The 22,549-nt window shown below is 44.1% G+C and overlaps 1 protein-coding gene across 1 annotated transcript in view; it reads right to left on the reverse strand.

Moving 5' to 3' along the window:
• LOC126357712 (uncharacterized) overlaps nucleotides 1–14,664 on the reverse strand; it is a 28,457-nt gene extending 13,793 nt beyond the window's left edge. Inside the window, 1 exon segment of the mRNA XM_050007481.1 lies at nucleotides 14,595–14,664. Coding sequence (XP_049863438.1) covers nucleotides 14,595–14,664 — 70 coding nt within the window.
• Between the last annotated feature and the right edge of the window lie 7,885 nt (nucleotides 14,665–22,549).

Genomic DNA, 22,549 nt, shown 5'->3' on the forward strand with positions numbered 1-22,549 from the left:
TGCTCAACACGTGGGGCGTGAGGTCTCCACAGTACATCGATGTTGTCACTAGTGTTCGGCGGAAGGTGCACGTGCCCGTCGACCTGGGACCGGACCTCAGCGACGCACGGATGCACGCCAAGACAGTAGGATCCTACGCAGTGCTGTAGGGGACCGCACCGCCACTTCCCAGCAAATTAGGGACACTGTTGCTCCTGGGGTATCGGCGAGGACCATTCGCAACCGTCTCCATGAAGCTGGGCTACGGTCCCGCACACCGTTAGGCCGTCTTCCGCTCACGCTCCAACATCGTGCAGCCCGCCTCCAGTGGTGTCGCGACAGGCGTGAATGGAGGGACGAATGGAGAGGTGTCGTCTTCAGCAATGAGAGTCGCTTCTGCCTTGGTGCCAGTGATGGTCGTATGCGTGTTTGGCGCCGTGCAGGTGAGCGCCACAATCAGGACTGCATACGACCGAGGCACACAGGGCCAACACCCGGCATCATGGTGTGGGGAGCGATCTCCTACACTGGCCGTACACCTCTGGTGATCGTCGAGGGGACACTGAATAGTGCACGGTACATCCAAACCGTCATCGAACCCATCGTTCTACCATTCCTAGACCGGCAAGGGAACTTGCTGTTCCAACAGAACAATGCACGTCCGCATGTATCCCGTGCCACCCAACGTGCTCTAGAAGGTGTAAGTCAACTACCCTGGCCAGCAAGATCTCCGGATCTGTCCCCCATTGAGCATGTTTGGGACTGGATGAAGCGTCGTCTCACGCGGTCTGCACGTCCAGCATGAACGCTGGTCCAACTGAGGCGCCAGGTGGAAATGGCATGGCAAGCCGTTCCACAGGACTACATCCAGCATCTCTACGATCGTCTCCATGGGAGAATAGCAGCCTGCATTGCTGCGGAAGGTGGATATACACTGTACTAGTGCCGACATTGTGCATGCTCTGTTGCATGTGTCTATGTGCCTGTGGTTCTGTCAGTGTGATCATGTGATGTATGTGACCCCAGGAATGTGTCAATAAAGTTTCCCCTTCCTGGGACAATGAATTCACGGTGTTCTTATTTCAATTTCCAGGAGTGTAATTGAAATCGTACTCATCTGAGACCCTAGGTCAAATCGACATGTTCGGAGCGCATGAGTTGCTCAGCAGACGTTCTGTTAGCATATCCACTCGCGTCGATCGTCTGCGGCCATAGCATCATAACACCAAATTTCGCCTAACGGATATGTTCGTCGTACGTCCAACACTGATTTCTATGGTTATTCCACGCAGTGTTCCTTGTCTGTTATCATTTAACAACTCTAAATTAACACTGCTGCTCTCGGTCGTTACGTGAGTGTCGTCGGCCTCGGCGTTATTAGTGGTGAGAGGAAATGCCTGAAATTTGTTATTCCCAGCACTCTCTTCAGCCTGTGGATCTCAGAAAACTGATTTCGCCAACGATATCAGAAATTGAATGTCCAATGCGTCTGCTCCAACTACCATTCCGCGTTCAAAATTTGTTAATTCCCTTCGAGCGGCCGTAATCACGTCAGAAAGCTTTTCTACGAATCACCTGAGTGCAAATGTCAGTTTCACCAATGCACTGCCCTTTTATAGCTCGTGTCGCGATGCTGCCGACATCTGTATGTGTGCATATCGTTATCCCATGACTTTCGTCGAATCATTGTAAATGCTGTTATGCACTGGCCTCACAACTTAAGTCCATAAATCTATCCAGGAGAGCAAAGTGCCAACTGTATAAAATTTTAATACGTCCGGTATTAACATATGGCTCAAAAACAAGCACACTGATACAACAGTGTGTAGGACTAATAGAATGTTTCGAGCGAAAGATGTTACACAAAATCTGTGGGCGACTAATGAAGGTGGAGCATGGCGTAGGCAACATAATTTTGAACTTTATGTATATAAAAGTTCTTGAAATCACAAAGTTCATTAAAATAAACCACCTGAAATAGGTCTGCGCTGTTTGTCACATGAGAACCCAACAAAAATAACGGTGCTACAAAACGCAGTAGCACGAGGAAGCTGTGGAAGACAGAGACTTCTATACTTGGATGGCGTATAAGAAGTTTTAAAAATTATTGGTGGCACAAGCTGGAGACGCAACACGCTGAAACGGACAAATGGAATGATGTCCTAAAGTAGACGTAGGACCATTAAGGGCTGTAGAACCAGGAAGAAGAAGAAGAAAAAGTCGATATCTTCTCATGGAAATGTTTTGCAATTTAAAATCTGTTTTCGAAATCTGTCTCAGCATTATATAATTTATCTGAAAACTTCCGAAAACGTCAGGTCTCTTACACGTAAGCTTTCTTCCTACGTGATTCTGAAACAAAGTGTTCACATTGTCTAAATTACACTCTGTGCAAAATTCTATGAAGTGAAGTGCCTACCGCTATCATTCCTTACACCCGAGTCCATGTTTACTACTATCGAATTTCAGTCCCCCAAAAAATTTAATTTTCATTTTCCTTAATTATGTGAATAATTTTATTTTATCTCATCATATTTCAATCTCTGCGGAGCCAGTTAGTATGTAACCTTGTGTTGCTTAGGTCGGTATTGGCAGTATATGAATCCAGGCTACTATAATGGGTTCACCATGCCATTCGTAGTGTTCGCCTCCGTAGATGAGTGGCGAGTGCAGATGACTGCTACGCGAAGCACCATGGACCGGTCCTCGGCACAGATTTTGAGGGTCCTGCTATCAGAGCTGATGCCAGGAACAGGCACTCGTGAGACATTATTATGAATGTCTCGCCCGAAAACTACTTCGAGCAGATAACTGGAGAACCACCTTGTGAAGGTAACATCTTAGACCTCCAAGCAACAAACACACCTGAACTAATCGAATTAGTTAATATAGAGGAAAATATTAGGAACCATAAGGCTGTGACGGCAACCAAGACTACGGGCTTTCTAAGGAATGTTAACAAAGGTTGATAGATACGAGGTGCATTCAAGTTCTAAGGCCTCCGATTTTTTTTCTTCAGACTGGAAAGAGATAGAAACATGCGTATTGTTTTAAAATGAGGCCGCGTTCATTGTCAATACGTCCCAGAGATGGCAGCACCATACGGCAGATGGAATTTTGCCGCCAGCGGCGAGAATGAGAGCTGTTTTAAATACTTCAAATAGCGACGTTTTCCTTCCTTGAACAGCGTGCAGTCATTCGTTTTCTGCATTTGGGTGGTGTGAAACCAATTGAAATTCATCGACAGTTGAAGGAGACATGTGGTGATGGAGTTATGGATGTGTCGAAAGTGTGTTCATGGGTGCGACCGAGCGAGGTGGCGCAGTGGTTAGCACACTGGACTCGCATTCGGGAGGACGACGGTTCAATCCCGTCTCCAGCCATCCTGATTTAGGTTTTCCGTGATTTCCCTAAATCGTTTCAGGCAAATGCCGGGATGGTTCCTTTGAAAGGGCACGGCCGATTTCCTTCCCCATCCTTCCCTCACCCGAGCTTGCACTCCGTCTCTCATGACCTCGTTGTCGACGGGACGTTAAACACTAATCACCACCACCATGGGTGCGACAGTTTAATGAAGGCAGAACATCGTGTGACAACAAACCGAAACAACCTCGGGCTCGCACAAGACGGTCTGACGACATGATCGAGAAAGTGGAGAGAATTGTTTTGAGGAATCGCCGAATGACTGTTGAACAGATCGCCTCCAGAGTTGGCATTTCTGTGGGTTCTGTGCACACAATCCTGCATGACGACCTGAAAATGCGAGAAGTGTCATCCAGGTGGGTGCCACGAATGCTGACGGAATACCACATGGCTGCCCGTGTGGCATGTTGCCAAGCAATGTTGACGCGCAACGACAGCATGAATGGGACTTTCTTTTCGTCGGTTGTGACAATGGATGAGAAGTGGATGCCATTTTCAATCCAGAAACAAAGCGCCAGTCAGCTCAATGGAAGCACACAGATTCACCGCCACCAAAAATATTTCGGGTAACTGCCAGTGCTGAAAAAATGATGCTGTCCATGTTCTGGGACAGCGAGGGCGTAATCCTTACCCATTGCGTTCCAAAGGGCACTACTGTAACAGGTGCATCCTACGAAAATGTTTTGAAGAACAAATTCCTTCCTGCATTGCAAAAAAAGTCCAGGAAGGGCTGTGCTTGTGCTGTTTCACCAAGACAACGCACCCGCACATCGAACTAACGTTACGCAACAGTTTCTTCGTGATAACAACTTTGAAGCGATTCCTCATGCTCTCTACTCACCTGACCTGGCTCCTAGTGACTTTTGTCTTTTTCCAACAATGAAAGACACTCTCCGTGGCCGCACATTCACCAGCCGCCTGCTATTGCCTCAGCGATTTTCCAGTGGTCAAAACACTCCTAAAGAAGCCTTCGCCGCTGCCATGGAATCATGGCATCAGCGTTGTGAAAAATGTGTACGTCTGCAGGGCGATTAAATCGAGAAGTGACGCCAGTTTCATCGATTCGGGTGAGTAGTTAATTAGAAAAAAAATCGGAGGCCTTAGAACTTGAATGCACTTCGTATTATTGCTTAGCGAGAGTGTACGGAAGTAGATTGCAGAGTATCTGAGTAGCCAGTGTGGCGTCATCTGGAAGCATGACGCGATTTATTAATGATGTTTTGCAAAAACAGATATAATGTCTGAAGGGATACCGTAATCACTGGTTACACAATGTTACTTAATCCGTCTTGATTTGCAAAAATGTTTATTCATATGACCGGTTTCGGTTCCTCTAGAACCATCTTCAGATCTGCAATGTCGGTTGCAGGAGTAACCCTTCCACACACAGCAACCTTCACATGCTGTGTCACATTCAGCATACGAAGATTGCTGTGAGTGGACGGGTTACTCCTGTAACCGAAATTGCAGATCTGAAGATGGTTCTAGAGGAACCGAAACCGGTCATGTGAATAAACATTATTGCAATCAAGACGGATTATAAGTAACTTTGATATGAATAAAATGTCAACAGAGAAAATAATGACTGTAATATTATGAGTGATTTTGTCGAGTCGGATAATATTTTGTGACAAATATTGTAAATATTTTCCATTAATCGCAGAGATAAAGAATACGATATTTCAATACGTTCCATGAAAGCATGAAACTTCGTTTTGTATATAAACACAAGAGCCATGTTACTCGCGCCTGTTTGTTCTGTTTTTCACCTGTTTGTTCCCTCTCGCCTGTGGTTCGATGCATGTACGTATAACTCGCTGACTGTATGAGCTTCAAGGCTACAATATATTGTTAATTGAAAGTTTCTTAAGTTTACTTTTAAAAATACTTCTCCCTCCACGTCAAATTTATTTAAAGATAATAATATTGCTGTCGATTGCCCATCTGGCTTCGACTGTTTCGGTGGCGCTGAGACCGCCATTACGTGTACTAAAGAATATTTGAGTGTTTGCGCGCTTCATTGCCAAAGGAAGATAATCTTAAGTGCTTTTACGAATTTTGACAGTCAGTTTTCAGTATTAAAGTTCGTTAATATTTTTCATTACGAAACTTATTCAGAGATTTAACACCGCAAGGCTTAGGTGAGGGCTCACCACTGGAGAAAGAGAGAGAGACCAATATATGAGTACTCCGTTAAATGAAATTTTAGCAAAACGAGATGAAACTTTAATTAAGAACTTGGATGATCACTTAGATCCGATTAAAAGTGAAATCAAACCCATGAAAGAGGCTTACACTAGCGTACCAAAGATGGTTAACGAAGTTACTGATCAGTTAAAGATGTGCCAAGATAACCAAAACTATCTAAGCACTAAAGTAGAACATGTTACTGTGAGGTTAGACCTTTTATCATTGGAACTAACTGAGCAGGTAGATCAGTGTCTCAAAACCCAAGCAGAAAAGATCGAAAGTGAACTAACCCAGTTGTTGCAACAAAACGATGAGGAAATACGTGAACACGTCACTACGGAATTAAATAAAGTTGTAGGAAAGGTCGCTAGAGAAGTACTTGCAGCTAACGGCAAACCTATCGAAAGTTTGCGTGAGGAATTAAGCCAAGTCCAGCAGCCACTCACTGAGGCCATTCCTCAGTGGAGAAAATAAGTAAACGAGAGAATTGCCAAGCTGGAACGCAGAGAATCTATCTTGCAAAATGCGTTGTCCGATGGAGAAATTAAACTTCAAGAAAGCCTACTGAATCATAGGAAATTTCAGACCTTCTCTACGGAAAAGAAAGTAGAACATCCCGTGATATTTATAAAAAGTTTTAAACGCTTTCTGCCGAAAGTGTGGGCAGAGCGGGAAAAAATACAATTCGTTACGTCGCATATTACTGGCGAAGCAGCCTTATGGGCTATGTGAACAGCTGATAGCTGTAAGACGCTTGACGAATTTGAAAAAGTATTCCTAGCTAAGTCAACTGGGGACCGAGCCGCTCAATAACCCTGGGTTCGGTGTGGAGCGGCGGTGGGGTGAGCGGACTGCTGCAGCCTGTTGTGGGGTTGTGTACCACTGCGCGCTACGGCGGGGACGAAGCCTCCCCGTCGTTTTTACGTCCCCAGTTCCATGCAATACAATACAACCCCTAAATTCTGTCTACATGTTTCGAAATAACAACGGACAAGACGTGCGTCAGGAACTTTGCGCCGAGCCCCGAACATGTTGTAATGCAGAGAAATCAGTAGCGCAAGCTGCGGTATACATAAAGATAGGCGATGTATCAATCACTCGTCATTTTATATACTAGCGCTACTCCGAGCGTGATAAGTTATGAAATTTATAAAAAATTGAGTCGTCTGTACACAATACCAACTTTTCAGGTACAAGATTACCGCGTTTTAGGTGCCATATCAGCCAAGACACTGGTTGTCGAGATTCAGGTGCAGCTGGAGATTACAATAGGAAATGGAGCCATTCAGTGAACGTTCCTCGTATTAAGAGGTCTCTCAGCACCATGCATCCTAGATTGGGATTTTATCAGGAGGAGGAATGCGACTGTCGACCTAGCCTCTGGATCCTGCGTGGTAGACAATGAGGACCAGCGAGTCGTACTGGGTTGGGTTGATTGGGGGAAGAGACCAAACTGCGAGGTCATCGGTCTCGTCGGATTAGGGAAGGACGGCTAAGGAAATCGGCCGTGCCCTTCCAAAGGAACCATCCCGTCATTTGCCTAGAACGATTTAGGGAAATCACGGGAAACCTAAATCAGCGTGGCCGGACGCGGGATTGAACCGTCCTCCTCCCGAATGGGAGCCCAATGTGGTAACCACGGCGCCACCTCGCTCGGTGAGTAGTACTGGATTCGATAGCCACGGAGGGGTACATGGCAAATATTGCCGCAATGTCAGTATCGTGTGTACAAGGCCACAATTGTTATTTATACACAGTAACTCACCTAATCAGTGGTACTGCAGCTCACTCCTGTCTCATAGAACAGAGGCGCTCACTAATTAAGAGCCCTTTAGACAGGAGGCCAATGAATTGGTAAGTATGGATAAGCATCAGATAGCACAGGTCACTGGTTTACGCAATTCGTTCACGGAAGTGTTTTCAGAGAAACCAGGAACTATTAAGGGATTTGTGCGTGACATGCATGTGTACCCACACGAGACTTATTGACGCGCCACGTACTCAATCCCGTGAACTAAAAAAAGTGGCAGTAAATAAGGAAATTAAAAAGGTGCTCGAATGTTGTGCCATAGTATGTAATATGTTTTAGTATGTAAGTGATTGTCAGCCAGCTTCTCTCTGTGCTGATTTCAGTATGTAATGACTAAATCAATGTCCTGGGGGCCACTTTTAATAGTTCTGCACAGATTATTAATTAGTTGTATTTTTTAAACAAAGTTCAGTAAGAATTTCATTGGTAACTTTTAAAGAATTTAATTCAACACCACAAGCTGAAATGCTCTTAAAGCAAAGAACATTTAATGTTTTTTCAAGATGTTGCAGATGACGCAACCTATCTTTTCATGTAGCTTTAGTCTTTTCTTAAAGATTTCAAAAAGATAATCTTATATATTTCCTGTTAGTAGTAGTTAGCTGTTTTTCATTTAGTGATAGGTATGTTTTTATGTGTGACTATTATTAAACAGACTTGTGGTCATAATGTACGCGAAATAAGATGCACCATGGAATATCAAGTGCAAATCATTTTACTTTTGACTGAGATTAGCATTTTCTGCGGTTGTTGTGGCAGGAAAACACACACACACACACACACACACACACACACACACACACACACACACACACACACACACTGGTGTCCTATGAGAAGTGTACACTTACAAGCCACACATCACAACTGCATTACTTTGTAAAAATCGAGCCAGAACCTTGTTTTTTTCGGAAACAAGAATCCAGATGATCAGATGATCACTAACTGGGATAGAGAGGTACATAAAAAAAGCTTTGTCAGCAAAATTATGGATCCTATTTGCAAAAAAGAAGCATATGCATCTGTATAATTGTAAGTTCGAGAACGACAATGTACAGTGATGCGTGTGCATCGGACAGACATTTATCCAAGAGACAGACATTAAATAGTGACGTTAGTGAAACTGTAAAGACTCCGTGAGAGGAGCAACAGTGCTGCGTCAGTGCTAGGTTCAATATAAGTGGTGACGGTAGACTTAAAGACCTGTCGAGTGAAGCATTTCGAACTGCCGTGCAGTGAAGCGAGTCAGAACATGTGGGGAACCCTGTTACACATCAACGCGACGGAGTGCCGTAATGACTGAAATAACGGCATCTAGCATGTGCAAGACTGAATACTTAAAACATTTTATGTTAAAATAAAATTTTCTGTTGTGTAGATAATGTGTATATTGCCGCAGTGGGAAATAATAAAAATTATGAACTATACCGAACAGTATAGTGTGTGAGATAGGTTTATTTTGTAAGTGCAGTACAGCGAAGATTACCTGTCACAGACTGGATAAACGGGCGACGGATACGAAACTGACTACCGACAACAAATGAAACAATACAAGAACACGAGAGACATTTTACGTGTGTTCGTGTGCCAATCAAAAACTCTTTTCAGCAGACATTTATAATGACTTTTTGCTAACGCCGCTGGACCTTTTTCATGTTTCGCCAACCCAATCGATTGCCACCCTGATCCCTAACTCCAGGGGTGGATCCTCTTAGTGAACCGGCGGGGGCGATCCAACACCCACGACAACGTCATCGGCTGCCGACGGCGTGCCGCTGCGCAGACGACTGCGACTCGATACTCGGTGGGAGGCCTCTGGCTTCGTCTGCTCTCCGCTTATCCCATCGGCACACGCCGACTTATCAGCATCCGCCTACATCGATGATACTGGGAGGGCCATCTTCCATGTTTACACAGATATTTTTACGATTATGTAAAGCTCAGCTCTATTTTATGTGGGAATACGTGTAGCATAAGTGACCCACGGACTATGAATATGTAATGTAAATGTGTTAAAAATTTAAGACAAACTCAAATTCATGTATAACAAACAACACGAAAAACATTCTGCTTGTCATATTCCAAATATTCGAATATTTTTCTAAATGTGCACGCGATAACAATACCACGACTGTGCGTCATTACTGTGAAAAAGCAAATATATCGAGCAAATTTCGATTAAATAGCGCCATAGAGCACAGATTCCAATGATGTTTTCTAATGTGTGATTCCATGTGGTAATTTGTAAACTTGTAAATTGTAACGAGGTTTTGGATATGAGTCTGGCTGGAAGTAACTGTCATTGTGGAGTTTTTATTTCCTTTATTGTGATTTCATTCCCCTGCACCACATTGGGGCTGGCAGCGGCACAAGCCGCTGCTCTTCAGCCGAGTGACATGACAACTAGTAAAAGGAGAAAATTATACATATAAAGGCGATAAAAAGGGGGACATAAAAAATGGAGGGAAAATATACACTGACATGCAGACGTTCATAGGGGAAAATTAAAGTCTACATAAAGTTAAAAAACACAGTTGGTGATTCATAGAGCACAAAAAAAGACACTGAAGTCACACGCACAGGTTAAATGTTGGCCACAGTATTAAAACACTTCAGACCAAGCACAACTTAAAACCACTTTAAGGGATGAAGCACACACGAGAAAGAATAAAACCTGCCAGGGGGGACCTGCCGAGGGAGAGGCCTGAGTGGATGGAAAAAGAGGGCAGAGCCAGGTGCAGAGGGGGAGGGGGTGGGACGAAAGGAATAAGGGGTCAGGGGGTCTACCAAGAGACAGGAGACAGGTAGGGCGAGAGATGAAGAGGGAAGACAAGGCACGAGGAAGTGTAGAGACACTGAAGGGGAGCACAGGAGAGGGATGGGTGTAGGAGGGGGAAAGCCACTCAGAAGAAGGGAGGGGAAGGAGAGGGAGTCCTGAGGAGGAGGCAGGAGGAAAGTGGGATTAGAGTTGGTAGGAGAGGTAGACGTCAGGGCGAAATTCATCATCTGGGAGGGGTACGTGCTGGAAGTAGTGTAGGGAAAGGAGGTGGAAGGTGTGGAGATGAAGATAGGGCAGGACGCAATGGTAAAGGTGCAGAAATGGGCTAGGGATGGAGAGGAGGGGGTACACTAAGGGGTGGGGGGGTCGAGTTGGCAGACAATATACAGGGTGCGGATGTGTTCAAGGAAAAGGCGGAGGTGGGGGAAGGGGATGAGGTTGTAGAGGATGCACGTGGGGGACAGAAGGCAGATACAGAAGGTGAGGCAGAGTGCATGGCTCTACTTTCGTCGCTGCCCCTGAGGCAAGTGAGCAACTGCACTTAGCTCACGATGAATTCACCAACGTCATTACATTCTTCATTCCAATTGTCATATTGCCTGCAGTTGCTTTACAAGGTTTTTTAATTCCTTCTTTGCAACCATATGGAAATGAGTCTTTGTCATCAAATGCGTTTTCTTTTGTTGAAATAAAACATCATCAGTCATGGTATATCAATAAAAAGAAAGGTTTTCGCGAAAAACGAGAGAGAGAGAGAGAGAGAGAGAGAGAGAGAGAGAGAGAGAAAATGTTATTAGCTAAAATCTCAAAAAGTTCTTGACCGATTCACTTCATATTTCTGCACGACACTCTAATAAACGTTTGGGCAGAGATAGGCTACAAATTTTATTAATATATATGGCATATGGATACGTATATAAAATCTATACTACAGTAAAAAGACAAGTTGTTTTTTAACGTTGTTACCAAAATTCTCGAAAAGTCCTTGTGAGATTTACTTCAGATTCTTGCACGATGCTCTAATAAACGTCTGGACGGACATAGGCTACACATTTCCTTAAAATATATGATATATAAATGTATATGTACTATAAGAGGGGGAAATGTTGCTAGTAAAACTATCCAAAACTTCATGGTACATTTACTTCAAATTATTACATACCATTCTAATAAACATTTGGACAGACATATGCTGCACACTTATATGTTATATAAATGTATTTATGTATGTATGTAATATATTTACAGGAAATGTTCTTGCAAATGTTCTTGACGGATGTACTTGAAATTTTTACATGATATCGAAGGCGCATTCAGACGGATGTAGACTGAATATTTTTTAAAGTACAATCTAGAAGTTTTCTGTTAAAATTTACTGCGAGTATGAAAATTTTATCTTAAGCTATTCTGTGAAAATGTGCTGTTACTTTTTTCCTGTGATCAGTTTTAACTACAATACAAGTGCCCTGAAACACAAGACAAATTGTTTCTCTTAGACATATTCTTTCTCCTTATATATGTAATTGAATAAAATTATATACACAACTATGTGCTATTTTGTTTTCTTCCTCGGAGTCGTTTTTAATAGAAAACAGGAAACTTGTATTTATGGCTAATCGACGTATGGTTAGAATACTACTACGGAATATGAATCGTCCGAAAACTATGATCCTACCTGCGTGCAGATTAAAACTAAGCGAAATAATGTCACTGAAGTTACTGTCCTCACGGATGCAACAGCAAGTGAGATCTGTCATACGATTTACCCATTCATTTTAAGCAATTTCAATTCCCTATCAAGGATTCATTGGCAATAACAATAAACAAGGCTCAAGGTCAGAGAGAAAGGAGAAGAGGAAATGCCGGGGGGGGGGGGGGGGAGATGAGTGTAGAGAGGGGAGGAGGAGATGGACAGAGAGAGAGAGAGAGAGAGAGAGAGAGAGAGAGAGAGAGAGTAGGAGGTGATATACAGATATAGGGGAAAAGGGAGATTAGAATGTATATCCAATTGCCATACGTATTTAGCAATTACGAAGCCTTGCTGGGTTCGCTATGCTTCAATTATTATTGCCTCTCTAAGTATTTTTGTTTGTCACTGTGCAGGAAAACTACAGTCACTAAGAAGTTCTTAAATTTAGAGAGGCCTTCGGATTCGGCTGTTAGCTGGTAGATGTACATTATCTCAATATACGGCTAAGAACTGAGGACCGCTTGAACACTTGATTCGGGCTGCACGCAGCCGTCGGCCCGCAGTTTGACGACCACTGATGCACACTGTTGCCCCTGCACCTGCTGACAAGGCCGCTCACCCCTCCTTCTCTCCAGAAATATCACTCCGCTGTGGTTGCACCTACGCTATGGCTATCTTTGTTTCTTATGCACGTGCGAGGTCCATGGTTGTTTGGGGGAGAGTCGAAACGTGTAGACGGCAACCAATCGAAAGGCCGATAGTTCTGCATTTCTTTATTCACAGTGGTAACGTGTCCATGAAATTTGTTATCTCTTAGTCTGTATACATGCAGCCTGTATTTAGATTAAGGCAGTTGATGATTCTTGCATTACTGCCTATATAAAAAGTTCCTAACTGTGACTGTAGTCTTAATGCATCCTACATCTACATTTATACTCCGCAAGCCACCCAACGGTGTGTGGCGGAGGGCACTTTACGTTCCACTGTCATTATCTCCCTTTCCTGTTCCAGTCGCGTATGGTTCGCGGGAAGAACGACTGCCTGAAAGCCTTCGTGCGGGCTCGAATCTCTCCGATTTTACATTTGTGAACTGCTCGGGAGGTATAGGTAGGGGGAAGCAATATATTCGATACCTCATCGAGAATCGCACCCTCTCGAAACCTGGACAGCAAGCTACACCGCGATGCAGAGCGCCTCTCTTGCAGAGTCTGCCACTTGAGTTTGCTAAACTTCTACATCTACATCTACATCCATACTCCGCAAGCCTCCTGACGGTGTGTGGCGGAGGGTACCCTGAGTACCTCTATCGGTTCTCCCTTCTATTCCAGTCTCGTATTGTACGTGGAAAGAAGGATTGTCGGTATGCTTCTGTGTGGGCTCTAATCTCTCTGATTTTATCCTCATGGTCTCTTCGCGAGATATACGTAGGAGGGAGCAATATACTGCTTGACTCTTCGGTGGAGGTATGTTCTCGAAACTTTAACAAAAGCCCGTACCGAGCTACTGAGCGTCTCTCCTGCAGAGTCTTCCACTGGAGTTTATCTATCATCTCCGTAACGCTTTCGCAATTACTAAATGATCCTGTAACGAAGCGCGCTGCTTTCCATTGGATCTTCTCTATCTCTTCTATCAACCCTACCTGGTGCGTATCCCACACTGCTGAGCAGTATTCAAGCATTGGGCGAACAAGCCTACTGTAACCTACTTCCTTTGTTGTCGGATTGCATTTCCTTAGGATTCTCCGTAACGCTATCACGCCTTCCAAAAAACCCTGTGACGTAACGCGCCGTTCTTCTTTGGATCTTCTCTATCTCCTCTGACAACCCGACCAGGTACGAATTCCACACTGATGAGCAATACTCAAGCATAGGTCGAACGAATGTTTTCTAAGCCACTTCCTTTGTTGATGGACTATATTTTCTAAGGACTCTCCCAATGAATCTCAACCTGGCACCCGCCTTACCAACAATTAATTTTGTATGATCATTCCACTTTAAAACGTTCCGTATGCATAGTCCCAGATATTTTACCGAAGTAACTGCTACCAGTGTTTGTTCCGCTATCATACAATCATACAATAAAGGATCCTTCTTTCTATGTATTTGCAATACATTACATTTGTCTATGTTAAGGGTCAGTTGCCACTCCCTGCACGAAGTGCCTATCCGCTGCAGATCATCCTGCATTTCCCTGCAATCTTAAAGTAAAATAAAATAATTTTTTTTAAAAAAAGAATGGTTCGAATGGCTCCGAGCACTATTGGACTTAACAGTGGAGGTCATCAGTCCCCTAGAGCTTAGAATTGCTTAAACCTAACTAACCTAAGGACATCACACACATCCATGGCCGAGGCAGGATTCGAACCTGCGACCGTAGCGGTCGCGCGGTTCTAGACTGAAGCGCCTAGAACCGCTCGCCCAATCCTAAAGTCACATTACATTGGAAAGAAGTAGTCAAAGTAATAATAAAGTCACGGAGAGAGTATATAGCCTTTGTATTTAGGACAGTTGAAGACAGTAAGCGAATGGACAAGGAAAAGAAACTTAAGATTATCGATAAGCTAAACCCAGTTTTCGTAAGTACGTTCCCCGTATGTCTGGAGAGGTAGTAGTTAACGAGGAGTGTTTTTTGCCAGCTTACTGTAATGAGACACGAGCGGTTAATGAGAAACAAACAAATAGGCCGAGGGCAGTGCTGTCTTGCGCGTTGAGGAAGTACTGTACCTCGTGCAGGGCGCTTGGAGGCGGCGCCAGCCGTCCATAGCACGAGCGCCAGCAGGAGCGGCAGACACATTGTGGGATCTGCACTGAGCATGCCGCCGGCGCCGCCCGCTTATACTTACTTACTGGTGAAATTCCGAGAATCTCCTTCCCTAGAAGACGCACTCGCCATTTTCCTTCCTCCTATTGTTCATTTTCTTTGGCATTTATCCCGTAACGTCACGGGATCAGCATTTTAATCTGGAAGTGGTATAGGACGGCCGGATGGCGTTTCTGTCGCCACCCTTCCTTCCCCCAAATACCCTCGAGAAGCAGATCGTGTATGCCATGTATTTCTGCGTCTTCTACATGGTGGTCCTATAGTCTCGACCCATTTCTAAAAAGTAATCGGTACTCATGCATTGGACCAAAACCCAGCCGAGGATTCCAAGATGACTACGCGCAACAAATGGCTGTAATTCTTACGATATATTCTCGAACAATGTTGAAAATTTTCTAGACACCTTTATCTGTTTTTGAGATACAGGGGTTCAAAGTTATCCTACTTGCGCAAGTAAAATATGCATGCAAAATGAGGTGAGAGGCGAGAACGTAGTTTATAAAGTGACGTAGCACGGATAAATATGATATAAAGTGTCTCCGTAACCGTCAGGAATGTTCTGGAAACATCACGTTGTAGTACTGAAGCACGTGCAAAATTTTCTATGCACGTAAAATCAAGTCTGAGGTGTAAAATTAGTTCTGAGTTACTGTAATTTCACATAAGGAAACTAACAAAAATTTTACTGAGCCATCAAAGTTTTTTCACATGAGTGATATGTCCAGATGTGGCAGGGAAAAGAAGGGAATCAGAGGAAAAATACTTCTCTCAGAGCACGAAAAAGGTGAATATGCTTCTCTTTATTAAAAGACTCTAACCTGAAAAGCTGAATCATTCTATCTTCCTCAGCTGCTTTAAACATTTTCGCAAAACAATATTGGCATGTGAACATATTCGTGCTCTTTTGTTTAACAAACAACATCGCCTCCCTGTCCCTCTAGCTGTCCTAACTGTAACTCACTCACACCCACTAGTGCATCGCTGTAAGTCTGTCATGCCCAACCATTCCCATTTGTCCATTCTCACTCGCTCATTCAGCGCAACTCATTGTCGTTATCATTCTATGTGTCACTGTCTTCTGTCTCGCAGTCACAGTCGCCTTCGTTTGGCCCTGCTACGACTATCTCCTGACACTGTCTCTGTCTCCGCGTCGTTGTCCCTCAGTGATACTATCTCATTCATTCCTCCCCACCGCTGCTCTCTCTTCTCACTGTCACTAACTCTCGCCGCCATTCTCGTAGACTCTGTCTCTCATTGTCAATGGCTCCCACCCACTTCCACTTTCTCCTTCTCTTTATTCCTCTCCCATTGGCACTCTCCCCTTCACTCTTTTCCTAGCACTGTTCTCTCACTGTTTACTGTGTTCCAATGTCACTGTGTCCTCTCTTTCTCTCGCACTGTTATTGTCTCCTTTGCTCTTTCTACATTTTGCTCATAAATTAAGTATAATGCTGATACATGGTGAAACAATGCTCTGGTGGGCGGTTTGCGGGTTCAAATCACTTCGGGGTTCGACCATGCGGTGCATTTGACCTGCGGTCGTCGCACGGTGGCGCTGGCGACAGTCCACATATGCAGAGGTGTGTTTCACAAAATTATTAAGTGGTTCTCAGCAAACGGACTCTCTTTAAATTTTGATAAAACACAGTATATACAGTTCCGTACAGTAAATGGCACAACTCCAGTAATAAATATAGAATTTGAACAGAAGTCTGTAGCTAAGGTAGAATTTTCAAAATTTTTAGGTGTGTCCATTGATGAGAGGTTAAACTGGAAGCAACACATTGATGGTCTGCTGAAACGTCTGAGTTCAGCTACGTATGCTATTAGGGTTATTGCAAATTTTGGTGATAAGAATCTCAGTAAATTAGCTTACTATGCCTACTTTCATTCACTGCTTTCGTATGGCATCATATTCTGGGGTAATTCATCGTTGAGTAGAAAAGTATTCATTGCACAAAAACGTGTAATCAGAATAATTGCTGGAGCCCACCCACGGTCATCCTGCAGACATCTATTTAAGGATCTAGGGATCCTCACAGTAACCTCACAGTATATATATTCCCTTATGAAATTTGTTGATAATAATCCAACCCAATTCAAAAGTAATAGCAGTGTGCATACCTATAACACCAGGAGAAAGGATGATCTTCACTATGCAGGGTTAAATCTGACTTTGGCACAGAAAGGGGTAAATTATGCTGCCACAAAAGTCTTTGGGCACCTACCAAACAGCATCAAAAGCCTGACAGATAGCCAACTAACATTTAAAAATAAATTAAAAGAATTTCTAGATGACAACTCCTTCTACTCATTGGCTGAATTTTTAGATATAAAGTAAAAAAAAAAAAAATAAAAAATAAAAAAAAAACCTTAATCATTAGTGTCAAGAAATATTTTGTGTAATGTAATTTCTTGTACAGACATCTTTTATTAACCGGACACGTTCCACATCATTACGAAGTGTCGTATTCATGATCTATGGAACAAGTATTAATCTAATCTAATCTATCTAATCTAATCTGGTGCAGAGCCGCGCGGGATTAGCTGCGTGGTCTCAGACGCTGCAGTCTTGGACTGTGCGGCTGGTCCCGACGGAGGTTCGAGTCCTCCCTCGGGCATGGGTGTGTGTGTTTGTCCTTAGGATAATTTAGGTTAAGTAGTGTGTAGGCTTAGGGACTGATGACCGAAGCAGTTAAAGTCCCATAAGATTTCACACACATTTGGACTTTTTTTTTTTTTTTTGGTGCAGCGAGTAAGTGTGCAGACATTTTCAGACATGCTAATGGTAACTGTGTGTTGAAAATGACTCAGAGAACACACATTGATGACGTTATGAAGGGTAGAATACTAGGGCGATTGGAGGCTGCTCAAACACGGCAGGTCGTAGCACGGGCCCTTCGTGTGCCACAAAGTGTGATCTCAAGATTATGGCAAAGAATCCAGCAGACAGGAAGCGTGTCCATGCGCTACAGTACGGGACGTCCACAGTGTACAACACCACAAGAAGACCGATATCTCACCATCAGTGCCCGTAGACGGCCACGGAGTACTGCATGTAGCCTTGCTCGGGACCTTACCGCAGCCACTGGAACAGTTGCCTCCAGACACACAGTCTACAGGCGACTGAACAGACATGGTTTATTCGCCTGGAGACCTACAAGGTGTAATCCACTGACCCCTGTCACAGGAGAACCCGTAAAGCCTGGTGTCAAGAATACAGTATATGGTCATTGGAACAGTGGTCCCAGCTTATGTTCACGGTCGAGTCCAGGTATAGTCTGAACAGTGATTCTCACCGAGTTTTCATCTGGCGTGAACCAGGAACCAGATACCAACTCCTTAATGTCACTGAAAGGGACCTGTATGGAGGTCGTTGTTTGATGGTGTGAGGTGGAATTATAATTTGTGCACGTACACCCCTGCATGTCTTTGACAGAGCAACTGTAGCAGGTCAGGTGTGTCGGGACGTCATTTTGAACCTGTATGTAGGCCTTTTCATGGGTGCAGTGGGTCCTATCTTCTCCTGATGGATGATAACGCACGGCCCCACCGAGCAGCCATCGTGGTGGAGTACCTTGAAACAGAAGATATCAGGCGAATGGAGTAGTCTACCTGTTCTCCAGACCTAAACCTCATCGAGCACGTCTGGGACGTTCTCGGTCAACGCATCGCTGCACGTCTTCAAACCCCTAGGGCACTTCAGGAGCTCCGACAGGCACTGGTGCAAGAATGGGAGACTATACCCCAGCAGCTACACGACCTCCTTATCCAGAGTATGCCAACCCGTTGTGTGGCCTGTGTATGTGTGCATGGTGATCTATCCCATACTGACGTCGGGGTACATGCTCAGGAAACAGTGGCACTTTGCAGCACATGTCTTTCGGGACAGTTTTCTCAACTTATCACTAATACAGTGGACCTGCAGATCTGTGTCGTGTGTGTTCACTATGCGCCTATGCTATTAGCGCCAGTTTTGTGTAGTGCCACGTTGTGTGGCATCACATTCTGCAGTTATCCTTAATTTATGAACATGAGTGTACATGACAAACACTGTCTACTACCTTCCAATACTTACTGCTTCTCCTTCTCTTTCCTTCTGCCATTGTCTCCTTTCTCAACATAAAAAAGTGCGAAAAACCACAGCTTCATCTCCTTTACAGCATTTCTCTACATAGCTACAAACAGGCCAGACATTATCGACAGTGTCAGTACAGTCAGTGACTAGTGACCATGATGTCGTCGCTATGGTTACTGAAGTTAACAAATCTATCAGGACGGCTAGAAGAGTATTTACGCAGGAAAGAGGAGATAAGCGGTTGTTAGCATCTTACTTAGACAATGAATGGACATCATTTAGTTCCAATATGACTGATCTAGAGGAACTATGGGCGAAGTTTAAACTGATTTTAAATCACTCCCTGCTGAAATATGTGCCGAGTAAGTGGATTAAGGACGGAAAAGACCGACTATGATTTAATAACAAAATCCGGAAAATGCTGAGGAACCAGATATTATTTCACAATCTTGTCAATAAATAAATAAATAAATAAAAGAACTTGGAAATTTCGACAGACATAATGATCTGACAGATAGGATGAGCAGCAATTTGTGAATGTTTGCTCATGACGCTCTATTAAAGGGAATTTGTATTTGATGGTTGGGAGCTTGTTCTAAACTTAGAGAAATGTAAGTTAATTGCAGATGAGTAGGAATAACAATCCTGGTACGTTACTGAAGTGTTTGTGGTGTGCTGTTTGACACAGTAACCTCGATTAAATATCTAGGAGTTACGTTGCAAAGCGATACGAAATGCAACCAGCATGTAAGAACGGTCGTAGGGAAGGCGACTGGTAGACTTCGGTGTATTGGGAGAATTTTAGGGAAGAGTGGCTGATCTATAAAGGCGACCCCGAATGTACCACTGTGCAAACCATTCGTCTATACTGCACGAGTGTTCGAGATCACCACCAAGTCGGATTACGGAGTGCAACGAACCAATTTAGAGGCGTGCTGTTAGCATCGTTACCAGTAGATTCGATCAACACGCGAAGGTTACGGAGACGATTCGTGTAAAATGAGAGTGTGTGGATGGAAGACAACGCTCCTTTTCGAGAAACACTATTGAGACAATTTGGAGAAACCACATTTGCAGCTGACTGCAGAATGTATAGCACATCACGTTGCACTAAGAGCTACGAGGTTCCTGTTCACCAGAGCTCTTATTGTCTGTATAGTAGTCATCTTTTTCGTCCAGTGCGGCCGGCCGGTGTGGCCGAGCGGTTCTAGGCGCTTCACTCTGGAACCGCGCGACCGCTACGGTCGCAGGTTCGAATCCTGCCTCGGACATGAATGTGTGTGATGTCCTTAGGTTAGCTAGGTTTAAGCAGTACTAAGTTCTAGGGGACAGATGACCTCAGACATGAAGTTCCATAGTGCTCAGAGCCATTTGAACCATTTTTTTCGCCCAGTGCGTATTGTGCTCGCTGTCACCAGTCATTTGTTCGTTATCGATTCTCTTACAAGGAAAGAAAGATACTGAGACTCCGTATCGGTCATGATAGAAGTAATTTTTAAGGAAAATTGGTTCAAGAGATTGTCATCATTATTATTCAAAATTTATATCGTGCTTTCTGTATTATAATAGAGGATACAAATAAAAGTCGACTCTTGCTTTTGATGACACTTGTTACAGCGCCCGTGCCGTTATTTCGCATTGGAAGAGTAACTGTTTTTTCATGCCAGGGTAAGAATTTTGTGACATTATTCGTACTGGCAGCAAAAGGTGCTTCTATATCGAGAGCCTGTAATCGGAGATGATTTTAATTGCATCTTTTCTTACTAATTGTTTCGAAACTTCAACAACGCCAACCATTATCTGCGCAATCGAGCGAGCCTTGCGCCATGCTCTGCTGCATGCAAACCATTTAAGAGATCATTTAACTTGAAGAATAGAGAGGTATTCTTTGAATGGTTCTACTGCCGCCAAAGTAAGGACTACGACGATAAGATAAAGGAAATTACGGCTCGTAAGAAGGCATATAGATTGTCGTTTTTGCATCGCTCCATTTGCTATTGGAACATGAAAGAGAACGACTGGCTGGGGATCAAGGTACCCTACACCATACACTATTCAGTGAGTTGCGGATTATGTATGTAGACATAAGATATTATGCAGATGGTGGAGTGCGTTCGTTTATTACAACACAATACAAAGGTAAAACCGTTCTTGCTGAAAGGACGCCACAGCTCCACCAAATTGAATGTCCATTGGAGTTCTACCGGAACCGCCTGTTAAATCTGTCACCGATTATTGTCCTCTGAAAACCGAAAATTCTGTCAAGTAATTTAATATTGAGAATTCACTAATGTCAGAATAACTGGCTTACCAACATAAAGAAAAATCCACAGAACGTATTCAACAACATAGCGTGTTACAATATTTGTGTGCGGTTTTTAACGTTAGCAAGTACCAATAACACGAAAAATAAATTTCGAGTTTATATGCCAAACTAGCACAGGACATAAGGAGGAGATTGAGGAAATTTATGTTTAAATAAAAGAAATTATTCAGATAGTTAAGGGAGGCGAAAATTTAACTGTCGCTTGGGGACTGGTATTCGATACTGGGAAAAAGAAGAGAAGGAAAAGTAGTAGGTCAATATGGATCAGGGGAAAGGAATGAAAGAGGAAACTTCCTGGTCGAATCTTGCACAGAGCATAATTTAATCATAGCTAACACTTGTTTTAAGAATCATGAAAGAAGGTTGTATACGTGGAAGAGACCAGCAGACACCGGAAGGATCCAGATTAATTACATAATGGTATATGCGATTGCAGTCTTTCTCGGAGTATTCCATTGATGAAATCTTCTCGAGTTATCAGCCGAGTGGTGGCGTCGTCTTGTCGCAACGTTTCGATGAGTTTCGTACCCATCATCTTCTGGCGAAGTGTCGGGATGCTGTGTTCCACCTATCTGTATAGTTGCTGGACCGTTGTCCGTCTCTGTAGGCCGGCCAATCACGCTTCTCCGGAAGGGAGTGCCGCGTCAGTGGTGGGGGAACCCGTCGCGGCCGGTGGTGGGGGGCCCGCGGTGCGGCCCTGGCGTCGAGGCCCGGTGGCTATCCATTCTGTCTGCGGGCGCTGCTGCCTTCCGATCGGAGCGTTCCTGACGTATCATGTCAAGTGTGGGGTTCCACGCTGCGCTAAGCTGAAATCCGCTGTCTCTGTTTACTAAATTGTTGTGCAGACGAATCTCCACTGCCTCTTTGAAGATGGAGTCCCAGAAACCGTTGGCGCTACACAGCTTCTTCGTGTTTTCGAATTCGAAGGTGTGTCCCTCGGTAATGCTGTGTTCTGCTACCGCGGACTTGTTAGTCTGTCCCAGTCGTACGTTTCTGATGTGTTCAGCACAGCGCTGGGAGATACATCGTTGTGTCTGCCCGATGTATTCCATCCCACATTCGCACCCAATACTGTAGATTCCTGGCGTCTGTAAGCCCAGGTGGTCCTTGGTTGAGCCAAGAATATCTTTAACTTTCCGCGGTGCGTGAAAGATGGTCGTTATTTCGTGCTTCTTTAATATTCTCGCGATCTTGGCTGTCGCCGGTCCGGCAAACGGCAGGAAAGCTACACGTTTTTCCTCGTCTTCTACTGTTGTCTCCTCCCGCCTCTTGTCCGCACGCAAGGCCCGTCCTATTTGTGTCTCGGTGTAGCCGTTCTTACGGAAAGTTTCCCGTAGATGTGCTAGCTCACGCGGCAAACTCTCACTGTCACAGATGGACCTGGCTCTTTGTACTAAGGTGGTTAGTACCGAGTTACGTTGTGCCGGATGGTGGCAGCTCCGAGCATTCAGATA

The sequence above is a fragment of the Schistocerca gregaria genome, chromosome 1 (genome assembly GCF_023897955.1).
Source record: "Schistocerca gregaria isolate iqSchGreg1 chromosome 1, iqSchGreg1.2, whole genome shotgun sequence".
In the NCBI taxonomy this organism is placed as follows: Eukaryota; Metazoa; Arthropoda; class Insecta; order Orthoptera; family Acrididae; genus Schistocerca; species Schistocerca gregaria.